Source organism: Zootoca vivipara, chromosome 4 (assembly GCF_965207765.1).
Source record: "Zootoca vivipara chromosome 4, rZooViv2.hap1.1, whole genome shotgun sequence".
NCBI classification, from domain to species: domain Eukaryota; kingdom Metazoa; phylum Chordata; class Lepidosauria; order Squamata; family Lacertidae; genus Zootoca; species Zootoca vivipara.
In genome coordinates this window covers 81,549,150-81,572,102 of record NC_142587.1, presented here as the reverse complement: position 1 = coordinate 81,572,102, position 22,953 = coordinate 81,549,150, and the positions used below count along the sequence as shown (strand labels likewise).

The 22,953-nt window shown below is 40.9% G+C and overlaps 1 protein-coding gene across 1 annotated transcript in view; it reads right to left on the bottom strand.

Moving 5' to 3' along the window:
• Nucleotides 1-941: 941 nt before the first annotated feature.
• Nucleotides 942-22,953, bottom strand: part of CRYL1 (crystallin lambda 1) — a 47,039-nt gene continuing 25,027 nt past the window's right edge. The window contains exons 4-8 of the mRNA XM_035115458.3: nt 18,089-18,250; nt 15,892-16,086; nt 8,470-8,575; nt 6,168-6,274; nt 942-4,373 (exon numbers count right to left, since the gene is read on the bottom strand). Of these exons, the coding sequence (XP_034971349.1) occupies nt 4,245-4,373; nt 6,168-6,274; nt 8,470-8,575; nt 15,892-16,086; nt 18,089-18,250 (699 nt within the window). The 3' untranslated portion in view covers nt 942-4,244. The remainder of the gene's footprint in view (nt 4,374-6,167; nt 6,275-8,469; nt 8,576-15,891; nt 16,087-18,088; nt 18,251-22,953) is intronic.

Genomic DNA, 22,953 nt, shown 5'->3' with positions numbered 1-22,953 from the left:
AACTAATCCAGAAGGCGGCAGCTAGACTGGTAACTGAGAGCGGCTGCTGAGACCACATAACACCAGTTCTGAAAGACCTACATTGGCTCCCAGTACGTTTCCGAGCACAATTCCAAGTGTTGGTGCTGACCTTTAAAGCCATAAACGGCCTCGGCCCAGTATACCTGAAGGAGCGTCTCCACCCCCATCGTTCAACCCGGACACTGAGGTCCAGCTCCGAGGGCCTTCTGGCGGTTCCCTCACTGCGAGAAGTGAGGCTACAGGGAACTAGGCAGAGGACCTTCTCGGTAATAAATTGTTGTTGTTGTTGTTGTTGTTGTTGTTGTTGTTGTTGTAGTAGTAGTGGTGCCTGCCCTGTGGAACGCCCTCCCATCAGATATCAAAGAGATGACATTGAGGAAACAGCTGAAGGCAGCCCTGTTTAGGGAAGTTTTTAATGTTTGATGCTTTATTGTATTTTTAAAATTTGTTGGAAGCTGCTCAGAGCGGCTGGAGAAGCCCAGCAATATGGGCGGGGTATAAATAACAAATTATTATTATTATTAGCATAATTTCAAAATTATTTACACAAAATGAAAATGAACATTAATAGCAAGATCCTCAAACTGTATTAAAACCATAGTGTGGTGTTGTGTTGTTTGAATTAGACAGCCACTTTTGCCTTTTTATGATAAGCACAAGATGAATTCTCTGCAGGGTTCCACAGTGTTATAGACTAAAATACATTTACCGCTAGCAGCAAAAACTTTCCCGTCCAAGCTAGCTACATTGGTGTCAGTAAGCTATCATTCAATGAATTCCTGTTCAGACCTGTACAGATAACAGCATGTGGTAACTTCAAAAGTAAACTTCACAGTGTGATGATGCATTATCTGAATCTAACCTAGCTTATCTCAAGCTCAAATTTAATATTGGCATAAAAAGAGCCCACAAACATAACAGAGATTTCATTACATATGTTTATTGACAAGCAAAGTGAAGATATTTACCAGTGTTAAGAGAGCGTCAATATTTCAGAACAGAAGCAAGTTACTTTTAAATTACTTTTAAAATTACTTTTAAAAGGCCACACTCATATTTAATAAAATGAAATTAATGTTATGGCAATTATTTAGAAGTAGTATTATAATTCCACCATGATGTGGTTTAAAGAAAGAAAATAAGTTCTCTTTCTGTTAAATTTGCTAATGAGGTTCTGAACATCATGTAGCTATTAGCATAATGGAACCAATCAGTCAGTATAGCTCATCCCCGTCAACAAAATAGCCCTGAACACCATGCAATCATTAACAGAAGCAATTGAAAAGTCATCATCATAAAATGGCAGCACAAAAACAACATCACCAGTAACCAAATATAAAATGATTATACAGGGCTGTGATAATTAATCCAAGCTAAAACTCAACAAGATGGTCTTTACAGGTCTACTCTAAGCTACAGTAGTCAGTCTCCCAAAGGAGGGAAATCCAGCTGAGAAAACCCTGTGCCCAGCACCTGCCATCAAAACAGAGGACTAGGAACTCCTCTGAGCGGAGTCTCTCCTGCTTAAGTTTCTTTTGTATCTATAATCCTCTTAAAACTTCACATTAAAACTAGGACTAGGCGATATCTGATTTTCATCACTGTAATATATCACCAGCTAAACATTGTGATATAATGATATATCACAATGTCTGAAATAAGGATGGAGCTATGTAGGGGCATCTGTTGGCTTCACGGTTTTTCCTGCACCATGCTTTTTGCATAGTATGTGTGCGCATGTACACACACACATACTATGCAAAAAGCATGGTGCAGGAAAAACCAACAAATAATTTTTGACCAGGCAATATATAATGAATCATGGTGTGCGCATGTACACACACATCATGATTCACTATATATTGCCCGGTCAAAAATTACAAAGCCAGTATCACAATATGGACTTCAAACTGGTTTTGGATGATATACTGGTATATCACCCAGCCCTAGTTAAGACATGGAAGAAAACTGCCCCATGTTGTGTATAAGTTATGCTCCAGGAGGACCCTAGGAGGTATCAACTACAGTCATACCTCGGTTTAAGTATGCTTTGGTTTGATAGTTTAAGTACTCTGCGGACCCGTCTGGAACGGATTAATCCACTTTCCAATACTTTCAATGGGAAAGTTCGCTTCAGGTTAAGTACGCTTCACGTTAAGTACTCGCGGACCGTCCGGAACGGATTAATCAACTTTCCATTATTTTCAATGGGAAAGTTCGCTTCAGGTTAAGTACACTTCAGGTTAAGTACAGACTTCCGGAACCAATTGTGTACTTAAACTGAGGTACCACTGTACACTCCCCACCTGTGAAGGCATCTGCCAAGGTTACTGGTTCATTCCGTGTGGTATATAAAATATTGATATTTGTCCCATGGCCTAAGGCTTTCAGTCTCACAAAAAGGCAGTTAGTTGGTTAGCAATGATGAAAACATTTATCTGTTTATCTACAGAAATATTTTAAATCTGATATAAATTGTTGCCAATAAGAATTCTTCTACTTCATAAGACTAAAAAGGGAAAAACGGATTTAAAAAATGCTTTTCTCATATATATTTTTGTATACTGAATATGGTATAGTAATCTGTGGCTGAGGCATTGGTTGGTTCAGCCTTCATAGTGGAGAGACATGCTTTGCATCCTAATGACTCCAGATCCAGCCCTTGGTATCTCCAGGTAGCTAAGACTCCTGTTTGAATTCCTAGAAAGCCAGTGCCACTCAGTGTGGACAATACTAGATGGACCAATGATCTGATTTGACATGAGGAAGCTTTCTTGATTGGTTCAACAACCAACACATAGTTGCATAGCTTCTACACAGACTAGTACAAGAAATGTGCCTGCAATGGTATTTGAAACTGGAATCACTGTAGAGAACTGAACTAAATAGAAGGAACTGATAGAAGGGAGCTGGGTATGTTTAGCCTGGAGAAGGTTAAGGGGTGATATGATAGCCATGTTCAAATATATAAAAGGATGTCATATAGAGGAGGGAGAAATATTGTTTTCTGCTGCTCCAGAGAAGCAGACACGGAGCAATGGATTCAAACTACAAGAAAGAAGATTCTACCTAAACATTAGGAAGAACTTCCTGACAGTAAGAGCTGTTCGGCAGTGGAATTTGCTCCCAAGGAGTGTGGTGGAGTCTCCTTCTTTGGAGGTCTTCAAGCAGAGGCTTGACAGGCATACGTCAAGAATGCTTTGATGGTGTTTCCTTAATCCCTAAGGTCACATTGTAATTGGAAGAACAGTCAACAGAACCAGGTTAAAAACAACATCATATTCCAGACAATACAGTGGTACCTCTACTTACAAATAACTCTACTTATGAATGTTTCTACTTACGAATGGAGCTCCGTCCGCCATCTTGGATGCAGTTTAGGTTTTTTTCTACTTATGAATTTTTAGATAGGGTTACTTACGAATTTTTTCTCCCTATGGGATTCGACTTACAATTTTTTTCGACTTACGAATGTGTGTTCGGAACGCATTAAATTCGTAAGTAGAGGTACCACTGTATTATATGTTCCTGTGTAGATTTATTGCCATCATAGATACCATACCAAAGTCTATGATGCAAAGTTCATAATGTTAAAGGCCCTTTAACATTAATGAAACAGACTTGTCTACAAATGAATTTGCTGATAATCTAAATTGATCATAAATCAGGGTGTGATGGCTAGTACTCAACAGAGCAGAATGCAGCCCAAAGGAACAACCAGTCATTATTTTTGTCTCAGCCTAATCTTATATTCCCCAAAATGCAAGCTCAAACACATCTTGGGCTAAATTAACCACAAAGTATGATTATAACAAGCATCATTTTAAATGAATACCATCAGTGTTCTGTACTATTAATATTTAAGGGAGTGCTGATAAGAAGCCACCCCTGAGTAAAATTACTAAAAATACATAATAATTAGTAATTTCTGTAATACAGGATGTTACTTAAAATGAAGGAAGTCTTGCATTGAGTATACAATTGCATTAAAGGCGCAATTTATAATCAAATATGCAGTCCCACTGAAATCCATGCATCTGCCCCAAGGGTTTAGGATTGTAGCTTTAGATAAAAAAATATTCCAGCCTTAATTAACTTGACTAGTTATGTGGATTGACCAACTCTGGCATTTGCAACTGAGTCTTCCATGCTTTTAACATCTGCTTGTGGAAGAGATGCATGTGCCCATTCAAATACCAATCCAATGATAACTGCCCCTTGGTTTAAAGATTATGCATATCGTCGGATTTAATTTCCTTTTTCAGTTTAGCCAGGCGTGCAAGACATTCATCTCGCCAGTGTCTTCTGGCATTTAGGTGTTCAGGGTCAGCTGGGGTCTTTTCGCACATTGCCTGGTAAGAAAAGGTTAAAAAAAATACAAGTCACAAATAGGAGAACTACAAGTAGGACCTGTAACAAAATGTTGCATTGTATCCTTCCACCTAAAAGAAGTGCAAAGCAATTTCAATTTGTTGAAAGGTCCTTTCCATTCAACCAGTTTATAGCACAACAATTGGTGAATCCAGGTATCTCCCATCCATCTAGTTAGGGCTACAGTTTTGGAGATATCACATTAACGTTAGTCCTAGAGAAATACGTTTGTACAGGAATCATAATGTGTAGACTAATTATAAAGTGTTGTTTGTTTTGTTTTGTTTTTTTAAAAAAATCTGACAGTGTAATAAGCAACCATGTGCTCTTCTTACAGGGTTGCTAGGTCTGCAATGACGAGGGCCTATCTGTTTCAAAGTAGGATGCAGCCATGGTTTATCCCGTTTATTCTCATCTGGTCCTGAACAATGCCATTGTGGTTTTTTATTTTTGTTTTTTATTTAGTTTTCAGTTATATATATTTGCAGTCGTTTAAACATTTCAAAACTTGACTTCCTTCCTCCTCTTTCTGCAATTCCTTAAATTTATTTTTATCATTTCCTGCATATTTTAAATTATTCTTTTATTCATCTGCTTTAATTGTATACTCTTATGTGTTCTTGAAGCTACCAACATGAGTTTGACCAAACTGCGGGAGGCAGTGGAAGACAGGAGTGCCTGGCGTGCTATGGTCCATGGGGTCACGAAGAGTCGGACACGACTAAACGACTAAACAACAACAACATGAAACTGCAGGTTATTACAATAATCCTGCCAATGTCCTTATCTGTTTACAATTTGTTTGTCATGCCACTGTGTTTTTAAGCAACATAAAAGATTCCTGGTCCTTGGTCCTTTAGGCTTAAGTACATACTGGGCATTTGACCTCCTTTTTGTCTCCTCATAGACATTGTAAAGCAATTTGTCTGTTTAGATGTCATTTTGAGTGTATCCTTAGAGAGGTAGCTTACGTAAGGTGAAATACTTAAGCCTCTGCTTTTGTGAGGCATAAAGACAAGAATGGGCCTTGAAAGTTAAGAGACACTGGTGCCAGTAAGATAAGAAAAATGAGACAGGCTGTTCTGGGAAGATTATACATTAAAGGAACTGAATGGAGAATGTTAAATCGTCCTAGAGTGGAAAGAATGAAATGACTAGCAAGAAGAGGTTCAGCTTTGTACGTATCATGGAAGTATATTTTTTTTTGCCCAGTGTGTAAGAGTGCTCCAGATAATGGCAACCAGTTTGTTGAATTAATGAGGTGACCCAAATATTCCAAAGTTGAGCATTTCAACTTACCTCTGATGAAAATACAGTGTTGGGTCCTTTGGGTATGTATAGTGGTTCCTCCACCCCCTTTTTTTAGATGAAACTGTCATTGCCTTTGGTGACAGCCATATTGCCTTCTTATTTTGCATGTGGTTAATGTAATGATGTAGTCAACAGGTAAAAGTAGTCTGTATGAGCAATTCATTCCGTATGCTACACTGCAGAAGTGCCACCCAAAGTGGTAGCAGGCCATGAGCAATCGCTCATTGGGTCATATGCCTGCAGTTCATGCAAACTGGGCCCAGGTTGACTCTGCTGATCTCAACATCTACGGTATTAATTTATACAGTATCAGAATTCATTGCTCATTAAACTTCCAAACAAAAGCCAACTGATGTGTAAATTTTACCAAAAATGGGCAAGAACTGTCTCCTAAAAACAACTAAGATATTAAATGCAGGCTATAAGTTGGATGGATGTCATGTTACTCCAAATTGCACATGTACCTGATTGATTTTCTGTTCTGTTTTCCCTGCAAAATCCGGTATTGGCCCAAAGGTTTTCAAGACACGTATCATACCTTCACGGTATCTGTCACAATAGTTCAGCATTCCTGAAATACAATTGGAGATATCTTGTTGGTCTTTCCTAAATAGAGAATTCTACATATACAAAGAACCATAAAACCAACAGAATTTCAGACTTGAGAAGAATTTTAAACTTGAGAAGTACAAATCATGTAGAGTACCGTGTTTCTCATATTATAAGACATGTCTTATATTTATTTTTTCCTCAAAAAAACACACTATGGCTTATTTTCAAGGGATGTCTTATTTTTTTCCTCCTCCTCCTGCCGCAGCCAGCATTGCTGCTGCGCCTATCACTATGTCTTATTTTCGGGGTATGGCTTATATTCCTTGAATGCTTAAAAATCCTGCTATGGCTTATTTTATGGGTATGTCTTAAAATATGAGAAACAGGGTATACAAAAAGAAAATATTTACAAGATGTCTGAAGTAGCTGGTGGTTGTTACTTCACATAGATCTATTGAAACCATTGATCTGCTCTGATTATATTAATGGATATCACCCATTGATATTTACTCCATCTCTGGAGCGATTCAAACTTGGAAGCATTAGTTATGAAATAATCCTGTCATGAATACTACAGAAATATACAGAGATTATGATGGGGGAGCTGCCTGAAGCATAGTATCCAATACAGTTTCCTCTACTTGCTTTGCAGGTGATTTGATTTTTTTATAAGCTTAAAGTAATTCAGAAAGCTTGAAAACAAGCATATAATGTTACCACATAATGTGGAACCTCAAAAGATTAGGCACACACACAGGAGGTACTTTGTGTTAAGATAATACTGTGATAGGTAAATGAGAAAATGTCTCTAGAAGCACTGTATTGCTGGCAGATTTTTTCACTAAAAGGATCTGATAGCGTTTCTTTCTCTTTTTAAGTGCTGCTATGCCAAAATTTTAAAATGCCCAGCTCTGGTATAAGAACTCACTGGACCCAAAATCAGCATTCACCATTATCATATTAAGTCAATTAGATATCCTTATAGTACTTCTCTTGTTAAAAAATGTTAAGGGCTTCCTTTCTGTCTGTCAGCATTCAGTTCTCATGTTTCTCCCTCTCTCTGTGTTCTCACTGACTTGCTGTTGGCATTTGTTCTCTAATCACAAGGCTACTGGCACAGTGCCCTACAGTCAGTTCCCTTCCCATCTATGAAGGATTGTCATTGCAGAGCTAAGGCTCTTAAGACCCTACTCAGAAGTAAGCCCCAGTAGTGCAGGCAGGACTGCATCCATAGGCAACATCTTTGGGAGGAGCACCTAAAGGCATTCATTTCCCAAATAGTGAAGTCCATTGGGCAGCCTAGAGGTTTATGGGTTTTTTTTTTCATTCATCTATGCAGTTCTAGGAGACAAAAAAAGTAGTAATGCCTGCTTTATAAAAGGCATGTTTAGATAAATTCTGATCCTTCAAAAATAAATCATGTTCTCCTTTCCAGAACAAATGGAACAACCCAACAAGTTCCATTTGTGTAGTATCTCCAAAGGTTGAGAATAAGTTGGACCCAGAAAGCTTTCACAAGTCTAAGGGATTGGAATTATTTTCTTTTCTCAGTCAAGTCAGTGAAGGAACTCTTGTCTTTTTGTTCCTGGATCTGCAGCTGGAGATGTTTAGCACATGAAATGTACCAAATGGACTAGAACAGTCTGGCACAATTTTTGATAGATCAGACCAGACCAGACACAGCTCACCACAGGCTCAATTGTTTTTGCTTTCTACCTAGAAATGTGTGTGTGTGTGTGAGTGAGTGAGTGAGAGAGAGCACATGTGAGTAAAGCTCCTTGCACATCACAATACAGAGTTGGAAGTTTATTATTGTTTTGGTGGATCAGATATTGTGTAGGCCTTATGGTGCTTCTATGTGATGACACTCTGAATTGGAACATTAGTCACCCACAAGCTGCATGTAAAAAACCATTTTTACCAGGCCTGAATTGGGGATAAAGCTACAAGCCAAAGCAGTAATCCTTTATCTAAATCCGATGCTCCTCTTTAATGAAGTACCACATGCTGCCAATTCTTATCATTCATCATGGTGATGTTTGGAACAGCTCTTACAAATGGCCTGGAACATCCTGATGCTGAAGATTACGGTGTAAAGAAGAACAGGATTTAGGTCTTGGATCTGACCTGTTAAACTGATATTCACGAGAATATTCATGAAACATTTGCCTTGGAAACTCCCATGTTTAAATCTTAGTGGAACAAATGGCATACCTTCCGCATTCAGATGCATGGTTTCCAGAGGTCCAATAAAAGCGTACCGCATTCCCAAGCCATCGGACATTACAAGGTCCAGATCATCAGTAGATATTACTCCGTCCTGCATGGTGAGAACATTATGAATGTTGAAGATCTTCACAAATTCTACTTATTTGCTTAATCTCTAATCCCAGAGATGGAGAATATATTGAAAACAGAAGTTGTTTTTTTAAAGTAATCAAATCTGTTACTATTCTTAAATGAACCATATATATTATATACATGTATGTGGGCTGAGCTGGAGAAGTAAAGGTCATGTATTGGGATAGAAGAACAAGGTTATGGAAGGCTTTGAAAGTAAGGGCAAGGAATGGGGGAAAAGTCAGTTTGTGGATTTAAGGGTAGGCAACTCATGATTGGGACGCAGGTGGCACTGTGGTCTTAACCATTGAGCCTAGGGCTTGCTGATCGGAAGGTCGGCGTTTCGAATCCCTGTGATGGGGTGAGCTCCCATTGCTTGGTCCCAGCTCCTGCCAACCTAGCAGTTCAAAAGCACATCAAAGTGCAAGTACCTTCCAGAGGGAAGGTAAACGCCATTTCCGTGTGCTGCTCCGGTTTCGCCAGAAGCTGCTTAGTCATGCTGGCCACATGACCCGGAAAAACTGTCTGCGGACAGATATTGGCTCCCTTGGCCAGTTAAGTGAGATGAGTGCCACAACCCCAGAGTCATTTGTGACTGGTCTTAACTGTCAGGGGTCCTTTACCTTTTTAACCCATGATCAGTCTAATGAGAAAGTTTGATGATTTGGGTGGAAGAGTACCAGAGACTAAGGTGAGACAATGGAAAACCACAGGACAAAACTCCTCTAGTTTAGGTGAGAGATAACCAGGACATGGAGCAGTTTTTTGCTAAGAGGATGAAAAGGAAGAGCCATATTTTTACAATGTTGTGAAGCAACATGACTTGGGCATAGGCTGAACATAGGGAACCAAGGAAATGAGTAAAAAATGAATTCAAGGCTATATGCCTGTTCAACAGGCTTAATGTTAACACTATTAAAGGATAAGCAAAGTGTACAGAGAAAGAGGAAGGCTTGGGATGGAAGAAGTTCAGACTTAGATACAGTAAACAGTTTAATTTAAACTTGACACGGTATCAAAGCATCTGCGCAGAAATATATGAGTAAAGCAGCAGGAGATGTGGGATTAGAGGGAGAGGGAGAGATAGAGCTGTCATCTGCACATAGGTGGTACCAAAAGCCATGGGATTTAATTAGGAAACATGGGGTCCATATGTACCAACGCAGAGAGGAAAACTGAGGAAAAACTGGAGATGATTTTAAAAATACATTCTTATCTTCTATTTATTTGTTTGATTGTTTGTTTTTAGAACAGTGGGACATTGGCATGTTCGAAGAAGCGGGAGAGGGGCTGATTATGTGGAAGAGAGGAAGGATAACAACAGGAGAGATTCTAACAAGAAAGCAAGGGAGGATGGGATCACAGGGGACATATGAAGGGGCAAGAAGAAACTAGGGTAGTTAACTTATCAACTGAGATCTTGGGGGGGGGAGAGAGGAAAGGCAGAAAGTTTTTAAAATGTTTATTATGTTTTTATGTATGTTGGAAGTTACCCAGATGGCTGAGGGAACCCAGTCAATTGGGCAGGGTACAAATATTTTATGATGATGGTGATGATGATGACATAGACAGTAGGGAGGGGGAAGAGACCAGAGTGAACAGCTTTGGATATCAAACTGTATACTTTTGATTATTAGAATATTTGACTTTTTAGAATAAATGAGTATTTAAATTTGATGCTAGCAGCTACAACCAAAAAGAACAATTCTTTTCAAAAGACTTAGCAGCATAAACCATTATTAAGCTGCTCTGTACATTGTATGTAAGTAATGACTTTCCAGTTTATGCAAGGCACATTAGTGCAATCCTGCAGGGTGGGAACAGGGCAGAGATTATGAGTAGAAGAGAGCAGAATTTCAGAAGAAATGTTAAGCATTCTTGTCGCACTTTCACTTCTTATGAACAATTATGGTTTCCATACAGTACAACTTTTGTTTTTGCTTTAGAACAGGCATCCCCAAACTGTGGACCTCCAGATGTTTTGGCCTACAACTCCCATGATCCCTAGCTAACAGGACCAGTGGTCAGGGGTGATGGGAATTGTAGTCCAAAACATCTGGAGGGCCGAAGTTTGGGGGATGCCTGCTTTAGAAGCATTTCATCCAGTGTCTCTTAAAATAGAATTCTCCCAGGTATGCATCTTCATGTTGGAACAAGATGATTGAATACAGACAATGCAGGTGCCACACAACTGCTATGAGAAGCTGCTTGCATCATGTAGGCAATTTCATGGCTTCAACATGCCAACGCTTTCAGGAAACTCCCAAATCTCCTATGTAGCATCCGTCATGAACTGCTGTTCAAAACTCAGTTACATCTACAGGGTACATTTCCAAGAAATAGCAGCGCACCCTAAAAACAGGTTAGGACAAGTGCATCCTCTTGTCTGTTCCACAAGTTACTGAAAATTTCTATAAGGCTATCCCTAACATATTTACAAAGCTGGGGTTTCCCCCCATTTTTTAATAAAGCTTAGATTAGAATATATATTCTTAGCTAAGAAAGTCACATTCCATCGTGGCATACTGAACAGTTTCTGTAGCCTAACTAAGAAAATTACAGAAAGGCAGACCTCATTTCCAGAGGGCTACGGATACACAGCTCTGTCCCTGTTTAGTTGGCAATGCAGAACTGTAACACTCACAGCAGAAACCACAATCCTGCATCACCAGTTGAACTGGCACATAATTGCACGTTCAGTGAATTGTACTGTTTGGAGCCATTATGTGATTCTGAAGAAACAGGGCTCTGGTGGACATTTTTCTAGAAGTTATATAAAAAAGATACACAGCAATATACAGTAGGTCCCTGCAGAAATACCGCCCAGAAAAAAAATGATGCCAATGGCCAATCTGACACACCGCCATACATATATACTTTCCAGATCATTCCATTAAAATGCATCTTAAATAGCAAAAGCAGTGTTGAAAGAAGTCCTTAACAGGAGTTTGGTGAATTCCATTCATTGGCAATTTTCTCAGTTTCTTTGTAGCTTGCAGATATCAGGAACTCTACAGTTCCTCTACAGTTTTTTATCATTGAGAAAATACAATTTTCCTCCTCCTAGTTAGCATATCTACTGCTATGCTACATAGAATGGGGTTTTGTAAGAGTGAAGAACATCTATTATATAGTGTTCAAGACTTGATGTGAGTAACTAAAGTTCTTAACATTTTCATCAAATAAATAGAAATGTATTCCTCGCTCTGCTAGGCTTGCAGTAGCTAGCCACCTTCTTAAAGGAGTTACAAACAGCAACATGTCTATCTTCCCACGACAGGGCAATCTTCCATATGGAGATATGGAGATTTTCACATTCTGAAACATTCCTGTAGTATAGGGGGATTTAAAAAATAATAATCTGAAAGCACAAAACCTTTTTCCCCTTCTCCAGGATACTTACTATATAAGTTGTCAGAGACTTGAGCAGACCAATTTAATCTATTTCTCTGTCCTCCATTTCCTTTTATTTCCTCCTTTGACTGACACACAAAAACAATGGATGTCTCAACTATAGATTCAGCTGTTAGACCCACACTTGACTTAATGTTTCCTTAGACTCTACTCCTCATCCCTAACACCCACCCACACCCACGGTTCAGATGCCATAATATTTTTGTAAGCTCTCAGGCTCTTGCCTGGATGTTGTTTTTCAAATTAACATAATTGTGTACTTCTGTGTACCTAGGGAATCCACAAAGTATATACAAGTCACTCCTTTATTTCTGGGTAAAATAAAATAATGACAAAACATGATGTCAATATATTAAATTTTGCTGCACGGTGTTATTATGCTTCAAAATGTCTCCCCCCTACAACAGAATAAGGCCTTTATTTAAAAAGTGCTTAGAAATCTGTAAATAGCTGGCATGTCTATAGCTAGAAGGCCATCGAAAAGTTCAAATTTCGCATTCCCTTAGTAAATCAGATCAGATGTTGAATTGACACACAAATAATTTTGCCCCTGCTGCCAAAATAGTGTCTTTTAAAGACTACCCGTTGTTCTTTGTGCTTTTAGGAGTTCTTTACAGTCTTACAACATACAATTACAAATCCTGTGACTAATTCCCTTAGGAAGCAATCCTGCTCACATTTAAGCTGGGTAAGCAGCAGTGAAGAAAGTAGCTGCTGTCCTAATGGTGCCTTCCAAAGGTCTCTCTGGGGGCAACAAAATAAAGGAAGAAAAATAAGCTACTCAGTTTCACACATTACAAAAGCACCAGTGAACCAGGAAGCATGAGCAACTTCTGCTTCTCCTTTCGCCATTGCTGCTGCAATGCGGCAAGTGGGAGTTATGGGTCTCCTCCCCTGCAAGATCACTGGGGTCACAGGTCATGCTGTGGTGACGAGTTGCACGTCCCACATTACAGCAAAAGCAGACTTGGCTTGATTTTTCTTTGAAGTGTCAAAAGCATCTCCCACCTTATAGCACAATCTGTTTTCAAAATGAGTTTAAAAACTCAAACAGAAGCTGAACCTGTAAAAGCAATTGCTTTATGGGCTTCTTTGGTTTCCTTCCCTAGAACTAATACAGTGGTACCACGCAAGATGAAATTAATTCGTTCCACGTGTCATTTCGTGTTGCAATAATTTCGTCTTGCGAAGCGCGGTTTCCCACAGGAATGCATTGAAATTTAATTCATGCGTTCCTATAGGGGGGGGGGAAGCACAAAAAAAAGGCGCCGACTCACCCGCCATGGCCAGAAGTTTTTCAGGGGGAAGCAGGAGGTGGGCCAGGGAGAGGCTCCCTCCTTCCTTCCCCAGCAGCCAGACCCTTGCGCCCAACCAGACAGACAGCCCGTTCACGCGCAGGCAGGCAGGCTTAAGGTGAGTGAGGGGGGGATCTGGGATGGTGGCGGCGGAAGTGTGAGGCGGACGGGCTCTGGGCAATGGCGACTGCGGAAGCGCGAGGCGGGCGGGTTCTCGGTCTGACTTTCTCCTCCTCGCAGCGCCCTGCTTTGTCTTGCGAAGTTTTCTTTGCACAGCCATAAAAACTTTGTCTTGCGCGTGCAAAAAAATGTGCAAAACATTTTCATTTTGCGATTTTTCTGTGCTGCGAGGCGTTTGTCTAGCGAGGTACCACTGTATGGTAAAACTCCATGAATGGATTATGCTGTCAGTGTGTTGTATTCATATTATGTTAAGTGGGAATGAAATAATGATTGCGCAATGGAGATTAGATGCAACATATTTTAATAATCCTGAATTGGTTAATAGTATTAGTAAAGAGTTAAAATATATTTCCCAAAGGAAACAGAGGTCTCTTAGCCTACTATATAGGATTCAGATAAGGCATATATAAGAGGTATAATTGTATTTTAAAAAGGTGTCAGAAATAAAGAAAATGAATATTTCACAAGAAACCCAACTAAAAACTAAGATGAGCACTTAATAATAACTGTACAAAGGAAACAAATGTGCAAGGAGGTGAACAATTGAAGGGCAAAGGGCAACAGTTTGAATCAATGCAAGTTCAGAAGTGGGGGAGATCTTTAATGTTTCTTAGACAAAAACATTTTGAATTTGGTAACAAGCCATCTAAAATGTTAGCAAAGTTATTAAGACAGTCTCTGGCAGAGTAAGCGGATGAGACCATTAGTGGGTCCAACAGTCAAGAAGGCAGTTTCTGCACATGTGGTGGAAGGAAGTGAGGGGCAGATGGGGCTCATCAACCTGGGAAGGCTGCCCATCTAGGAGAAGGAAAACTCTGCTCCTACACCTCTGTTTCCTTCTGGCTATATAAAAAAATTCTTTCAGTAGCACCTTAAAGACCAACTAAGTTTTTATTTTGGTATGAGCTTTCGTGTGCATGCACACTTCTTCAGATATGCACACTTCTTCTTCTTTGGTATCTGAAGAAGTGTGCATGCACACGAAAGCTCATACCAAAATAAAAACTTAGTTGGTCTTTAAGGTGCTACTGAAAGAATTTTTTTATTTTGCTTCGACTCAGACCAACACGGCTACCTACCTGTAACTAGAACTTCTGGCTATACTCATCCATGAGAAAGGCTTCAGGAGGAAACACCGAGGAAAAATCCTGGGGGACATCTTCAGGATAAGAAAAGGCTAAGGAGTAAACCCTGCACAAATTTGGAGTGGAGCCCCTAAGATGGTTGGATGGCGCCTTGTACGTCTCCTTCTGGCAACTCCTGCAGCCAAGCTGGTGCCAAATGTATTGCTTTGCTTTCCTTTGGACCACATCAGTGAGGCTGGGGGTGGGAGTCTTGTCCTCTGGTGCTGTCCAGGACTTCCATACCCAGTTCCCAGGCTTGCGCCCCAGGGAAGTCACTTCAGTGCTGCAAATGCAGCAGTTTGACTTCATCCTCAGAGGCACACTCTTGAAAACACATACCATAGGCAGTTTAGCCCCAAGACCCCATGTGAAGCAACTCACATACAAGAATGAGGGTCATCCATATGTTGTTGGGCTCCTCCAACTCCCATCTTCCCTGACCACTGGCGATGATAAGAGTTGGAGTCCAACACCATTGTCAGGGCCAAACCTGAGCTATGATATCAAGAGAAAGATATAGGAAACCATGCATAACAATGCTTCCTTGCCATCACACACTGCTTACAGTTACACACAAAGGAAAAACAATAATGGCCTCCACCATTGAAACTCAAGACAAAGAGAGGAGACTGAGAAATTGCCTTTTTGCGCAAGGAGGTCATAACTAGTATCAGAGAATATGCAACTACGGGAAATGCAACAAGCAATGTCACTACAAGTCATAATGAGCTACACTCCAAAAAAGCAGCAGCAGGAGAAATTTGTCTTTTATTCCCTTGTATCAAATGATTATCAAAAGTTGAGAGATGCGATTCTTGAAAGCTGAGCCTACTGCTGCTTAAAGGATTACTTTCATAGTTGTTTCATTGAGCACAAATGTTATAAAGTATACCCAAAGCCTTCTGAAAGCAACAGGAAACGAAGGGAAACAACATGAAAATCAGTATTTCTTTCGCTGACCTTTTCACCTTGTTCTTCTGGGCTTGAATGAAAATGACATTGTTTTGGAGTGTTCCTCATATTACTGTGCAACTTAGCTTGCGTCTCTCTTTCTTTTAGCATTGACTAAGTTATCAGTTAATGTTATTGCACAGGGGTCATTAAGAAAATAATTAAAATATTTTGGAATATTAAATAATTTAAAATAATAATAAGTTTCTGATCCTATTTATCAAAAGTAAGCTCCACTGAGCTCAACGAGACTGATCTCTAGATTAGGTAGTACAATGTAGTTACTGGAAGCACATTCAAGTCAGTTAAAGAATAAAAATCATACATACACCAACAAGTCTCCATGCTTCACTAATGATTGCATACTGGAGTCGGTTCAGAGCGAAACCATCGATCTCTTTTGTCAACCGAACCGGAGATTGCCCAATCTTCTTCATCAGAGCATAGGTTTTCTCGACTGTAGAAGGTTCAGTTTCTGGGTGGGGAACCAATTCAACCAGAGGAACATAATATGGTGGGTTTACCTTTACACAAAACATATTTAGAAAGAAAAGAAACATATTTATGAACATACTATTATGGCCAGTTAATATAATTTGTGACCCTTGCATTTCAGGGGGTGGACAAGATAACCCTTGAGGTTCCCTTCCAATTCTACGAAAACCAGTATTATTGACAAGCCCTTCGATAGTAGTATTAGATGATAATACGGGCACACCCACCCACTTACGAGCATTCTACTCACGGGCGGAAGCATATATGCATGGCACTGGAAAATAATTAAATCATTCAATTCAAACCTGGAAATGGCGAGGGAGAGCTGGAGAGTCCTTGTGGCTTGCAAGGGAGACCCTTCCCAGAGCCCGAAGAGGCACCAGTGAGGGTGGAAGAAGCCCTGAAGAGACTGGAGGTGCAGAGGGCCTTTGTTTATGCTGCTCAGCCTCCCCGCCTAGCGCAACAGCCACTTTCCTGCACATGCGCCGGTCTCCTGGCAGCCCCAGGGCTTCAATTCTAGTTGTGGATATTTTTGGATATGGTATTTTTTGGGTATGGATTGACGAGAGAGCAGCAGAGGGGCAGTTTAAAGGGTGTTTAGAGGATGCTACCCACTTTACATGATTTCACTTATGTGTGTGCGGGCCTGGAACGTAATCCTTGCGCAAGTGGGGAGTCACCTGTAACATATAAGTGTGGATGGCACTTGACAGAGTACAAGAGGACAGGCACCTTCCCTGACAAGCTTACAGTCATACCTCAGGTTGCGTCCACTGCAGGTTGCGTTTTTCCAGGTTGCAAACGCGGCGTACCCGGAAGTGTTGCGCGTGCAAGTGCAGAAGCATTATGCGTAGTTCGTGCATGTGCAGAAGCGTTCTGCGCGCTTTCACGCATGCGTGAAACCGCCACTCGGGTTGCAGACTTTTCGGGGTGCGAATGGCACCCCGGAACAGATTGGGTCCACAACCCGAGGTACCACTGTACAACCTAAAATTTAACACATGCAAAATAGTTTGGGCGGGGGAGACGGAGGGGTTTAACAGGAGAGTAGTATGTGGTTGGTTCAGTTGCACATGTCTGGGTTAGTTATGGTCCAGCTTAAAGTGGGACAGGGGAACTAAGGGTTTGTCCCACAAGTTTCAGGGAATTGTGGAGTCTGAGTATTGAATTCACAGAGGGAAGACCAAGTTGTTTCCTGTCTTTCCCAAACCCAGTTTGGCTGCATGTCTTGACAACGGACCCTGACAAAAATGAACCAAGGTCTTTTAAACTTGGAAAGGCACTGACTGAACCTGGGAGCATCCAAATGCAAAGTAGGTGTTCTGCTACTAAGCCTACCAACCCCATGAAGAATATGATCTGCCTCCATAACCAGAAGTAGCAATGCTTCTGAATATCAGTTCCTGGAAACCACAGAAGAGGGAGGAGAGTGCTCTTGTGCTCTGGTTCTGCTTGTGGGTTTCCCACAAACATCTGGTTGAATCATAGAAGGGACACCAAGGATCATCTAGTGCTGCATTGCAGGAATCTCAGCTAGACCATACATTACTGGATGCTGGACTAGATGATCCAGCAGACTCTTCTTATGTTCTTAAAGCTTCTGATGGCCATCAAAGGCAGAAGAGGACCACTGAGCTCTTGCCGTGCTTGTGGGTTTCCCTCTGGCATCTACCTGGCCACTTCAAGCAGCATAATGCTGAGCTAGATAGGACTTTGTTCTGATCCGGACTGGCTTTTCTAATGTAAATGTTAATTGTGATATACTGGTATATCACCATGTTTAGCTGGTGATAGATCATGATGTTGAAAACCAGATATTGCCCAGCTCTACTGATTACTGTATTTATACCTCTCTTCCCAGGGTGGCTTGCAAAACTGTACCATCATAGATTTAATACAACATATCAAAGTGGCATTCTTTTGAAAAACTTGCATATGAATGAGTAAGAACTGTACTTACGACATACAAGCCGAACACCACAAATTTAGGCTTCAACACAATAAATTACTGGAGTATCTTGGTGTACTTACAGGATGTGCCACTATACACTGCTTAACGTGCTTTAGCCCGGTGAACAACTTTGTAGGCATAAGACAAGAGGTTGAGCTGCCTAGTATTACATCATTACTGACAATAAGGTCTAACTGGCCAAAAATCTTCTTTTTCAGTTCTAGGTTCTCAGGCGTACACTCCTAGAACACAAAAAAATGTTGAAATCATTTAATAAAAACACCCATTACATTCATTTCACAAACTCTTTAGAAATAAACTAAGAAGTCGTTTTGAAAAGTGGCAAACAAACATCTGCTTACTTCTTTATAAATCGAAACAACTTACAACTTTCCACTGTCAAGCTAACACTTATGGATCTTTAGGATGAACATTTTCAGATGCTGTTGCTTAAGGAAAAGTGACTGCACCAGATAAAAGAGCTAGTAAAATCACAATATTTTTACAAAGTGGTATCCTTTTATTAGCTTTGTAAAAACAAGTCTTTGATAACTTGCCTATCAGCAAAACAGGTTTTTCATCTCATGCAAGTACTATCTAGGTTGAAAATAATAGCCATGTCTGTGCATTTAAATGCCCCAATGATGATGTAATATTTATTTAATACGAATAAGTAGAAAGTAGTTAATCTCTTATAATTTGTAACATTTTATTTTATCTTGTTCAGTGTTCCTGACTATATAATGTAAAAACCAATGTGCAAACTTCCGTCTGGAGTAAAACACATTTCCCATGAGGCCAATAATTCCTCAAAGTTTACAATGCCAATTTTATAAAGTATACCAGTTAACTGAGTAATCACTGCACTTGTGGCAGATGTTATATGCTCCAAATTTTGGGGCTTGGGGAAGAAGTTTGCACAGGATGGAATTTTACTGACCTTTTACAGTCAACAACCACTGCAGTTCTGAGTGATAGAACAGGGCCATTTTCGAACATCAGAACCAACTATAATGCATCCCTTTATTGGTGCAAAACAAGGCTTTGCTCGTAATTCCTGGATCGGTTCAGTCTGCAAGGTGGGTTACCTTTAAATATTTTCCTTTAGCAAAGTCACAAGGCTAGAACTCTGTAGATACTTGTTCAAACTAATAAAAGAGCAGCAGTGAATAGTTTTATTGTGAGATTCTCCACCTGAAACCCAAACCTTTCTTTCAGATCAGATGATAGTCACAGAGGTGAAGCTCAACACTCTTGGAAACTCAAACCTACAATGATTATGCAAGGCTTCTGAATAGACCATTTGCTGAGGGCTTCTTTGATAGTGGCACAATTGTATTCAATTTGTTGGACTGGTGCAATAAAAGTTTCTGTCCTTGTCAAGCATGGATTTGTTTTCTTAGCTAGGGAGACTGACTCCCTGAAGAATAGAAGGAAAATTTAGCTCTAAACCAGCTATTAATCCAGGGCTTCATCGCTTGTGACCCACTACAGAGCTTCTCAAACTATTCAGATCACCCTGAGAAAAAGATCAAACATGAAATGGATAGGCCTAGTACTGAAAAGCCAGCTCACCTCAGTACAAGTCCACCTGAGTGAATTTTAAAAGGACATTGTATATTCCTGTGCCCATTTCTGTTTTGCTGAGGATCACACAGCTCATATGCACCAAAACAGTAGAGCCTTATTTGAAAACTTTAACACTTGGGAAAAAAGGCTACTGCTGTAACCTGAATTTCAACTTAATTGACCCTTGTAAAAGCCCGATTAGGACATGCCAATTTGTTGGCTTTAACAACAATTCACTGTTGAGACTTCCCCCTTAGGTGTTTTTTAAAAATGCATGCCCCAGGTTTACAATGTAAATGCAGATAATTCAGGGTAAAACACATGCCAGCGCCATAGGCGCACACTGTCCCGGAAAGTACCAGAACAGCATCATGCGACAATTCCCAGTTAACTCAATGAACACTTGAACTGTTGTGAATTACTCTGATATTCCGTGCCCAACACCAAGAAAAAGTCAACTTGTTCCAGTCCTCAAGTATGTTTTGTACTGTACCTAAATGGAGCAATTTTACATTATGTAATTTTGAAGTACATGAGCTACACATGAGCTGAATCTATTTATTTAGTATCTTCTTAAATGGGAGAAAAGGCTGAGATTCGGGAGAAGGAACTCACCAGTTCAAAATCAGAGGTAGCTACTCACATTTATATAAGGGGTGAAACTAGGCTTTATTTAACCCAGGCATCCCCAAACTTTGGCCCTCCAGATGTTTTGGACTACAATTCCCATCATCCCTGACCACTGATCCTCTTAGCTAGGGATCATGGGAGTTGTAGGCCAAAACATCTGGAGGGCCGCAGTTTGGGGATGCCTGATTTAACCCATGTCAAAGACCTAGTTTGACACCCCTATGTGCATTTCCGCGTGCACACACACACACACAGTGTCTGGGAACCTCAATGGCATCCCTCTGGAGGTTTCACCCTGGCAAAAAAAAAAAAAAAGCAGCTACCCCCCCCCCCCAAGCTAGGACACTGTATACTATAAGGTATGTCTATGGTATGAATTAGGACGTGGGTGGCGCTGTGGGTTAAACCACAGAGCCTAGGGCTTGCCGATCATGTAGGTCGGTGGTTCGAATCCCCGTGATGGGGTGAGTTGCTCGGTCCCAGCTCCTGCCAACCTAGCAGTTCGAAAGCATGTCAAAGTGCAAGAAAATACAGTGGGAAGGTAAACGGCATTTCTGTGTACTGCTCTGGTTCACCAGAAGCGGCTTTGTCATGCTGGCCACATGACCTGGAAGCTGTACGCTGGCTCCCTCGGCCAATAACGTGAGATGAGCGCCGCAACCCCAGAGTCGGTCATGACTGGACTGAATGGGCAGGGGTCCCTTTACCTTTATGGTATGAATTGGCCCCATTCTCAAGACAGAAAGACTTGTAAATGTGGCCAGCTTCTACAATCCCAACAATCCCTTCCTAGCAAGAAGCATTCCCCCTCTCTGAATACTCAGCCCTAGGAGGGTAAAGGCTAGAAATATCTAATACTGAAGAGCCTATGTTTGTAATACTAAGACTCTTAGGTTGAAGTCATGCCCTGGATTTTCAGAAAGTTCTGCGAGGGAGCAATTACAGAGCCACCTTTTGGTACTTCAAAGACCCAATTTGCAATGAGTAACACCCCATCTGCACTATACATGTAAAAGCAGGTATCATATAACTTTAAACAGTTATGCCTTCCCCCAAAGAATCCTGGGAAGTCTAGTTTGTGAAGGGTGCTGAGAGTTGTTAGGAGACCGCTAGTCCTCTCAGAGAGCTACAATTTCCAGTTGCCAGGAGAGAGGGATTGATTGCTAAGTGAAAGGACTAGTGGTCTCCTAACAACTCTCAGCACCTTAACAAACTAGACTTCCCAGGATTCTTTGGGGGAAGCCATAACTGTTTAAAGTGATATGATACCACTTTACATGTATCATGCAGATGGGGCTGTTGTTGTTGTTGTTTAGTCGTTTAGTCGTGTCCGACTCTTCGTGACCCCATGGACCATAGCACGCCAGGCACTCCTGTCTTGCACTGCCTCCCGCAGTTTGGTCAAACTCATGTTCGTAGCTTCGAGAACACTGTCCAACCATCTCGTCCTCTGTCGTCCCCTTCTCCTAGTGCCCTCCATCTTTCCCAACATCAGGGTCTTTTCCAAGGATTCTTCTCTTCTCATGAGGTGGCCAAAGTATTGGAGCCTCAGCTTCACGATCTGTCCTTCCAGGGAGCACTCAGGGCTGATTTCCTTAAGAATGGATAGGTTTGATCTTCTAGCAGTCCATGGGACTCTCAAGAGTCTCCTCCAGCACCATAATTCAAAAGCATCAATTCTTCGACGATCAGCCTTCTTTATGGTCCAGCTCTCACTTCCATACATCACTACTGGGAAAACCATAGCTTTAACTATACGGACCTTTGTCGGCAAAGTGATGTCTCTGCTTTTTAAGATGCTGTCTAGGTTTGTCATTGCTTTTCTCCCAAGAAGCAGGCGTCTTTTAATTTCGTGACTGCTGTCACCATCTGCAGTGATCAAGGAGCCCAAGAAAGTAAAATCTCTCACTGCCTCCATTTCTTCCCCTTCTATTTGCCAGGAGGTGATGGGACCAGTGGCCATGATCTTGGTTTTTTTGATGTTGAGCTTCAGACCATATTTTGCGCTCTCCTCTTTCACCCTCATTAAAAGGTTCTTTAATTCCTCCTCGCTTTCTGCCATCAAGGTTGTGTCATCTGCATATCTGAGGTTGTTGATATTTCTTCCGGCAATCTTAATTCCGGCTTGGGATTCATCTAGTCCAGCCTTTCGCATGATGAATTCTGCATATAAATTAAATAAGCAGGGAGACAATATACAACCTTGTCGTACTCCTTTCCCAATTTTGAACCAATCAGTTGTTCCATATCCAGTTCTAACTGTAGCTTCTTGTCCCACATAGAGATTTCTCAGGAGACAGATGAGGTGATCAGGCACTCCCATTTCTTTAAGAACTTGCCATAGTTTGCTGTGGTCGACACAGTCGAAGGCTTTTGCATAGTCAATGAAGCAGAAGTAGACGTTTTTCTGGAACTCTCTAGCTTTCTCCATAATCCAGCGCATGTTTGCTATTTGGTCTCTGGTTCCTCTGCCCTTTCGAAATCCAGCTTGCACTTCTGGGAGTTCTCGGTCCACATACTGCCTAAGCCTGCCTTGTAGAATTTTAAGCATAACCTTGCTAGCGTGTGAAATGAGCGCAATTGTGCGGTAGTTGGAGCATTCTTTGGCACTGCCCTTCTTTGGAATTGGGATGTAGACTGATCTTCTCCAATCCTCTGGCCATTGCTGAGTTTTCCAAACTTGCTGGCATATTGGGTGTAGCACCTTAACAGCATCATCTTTTAAAATTTTAAATAGTTCAGCTGG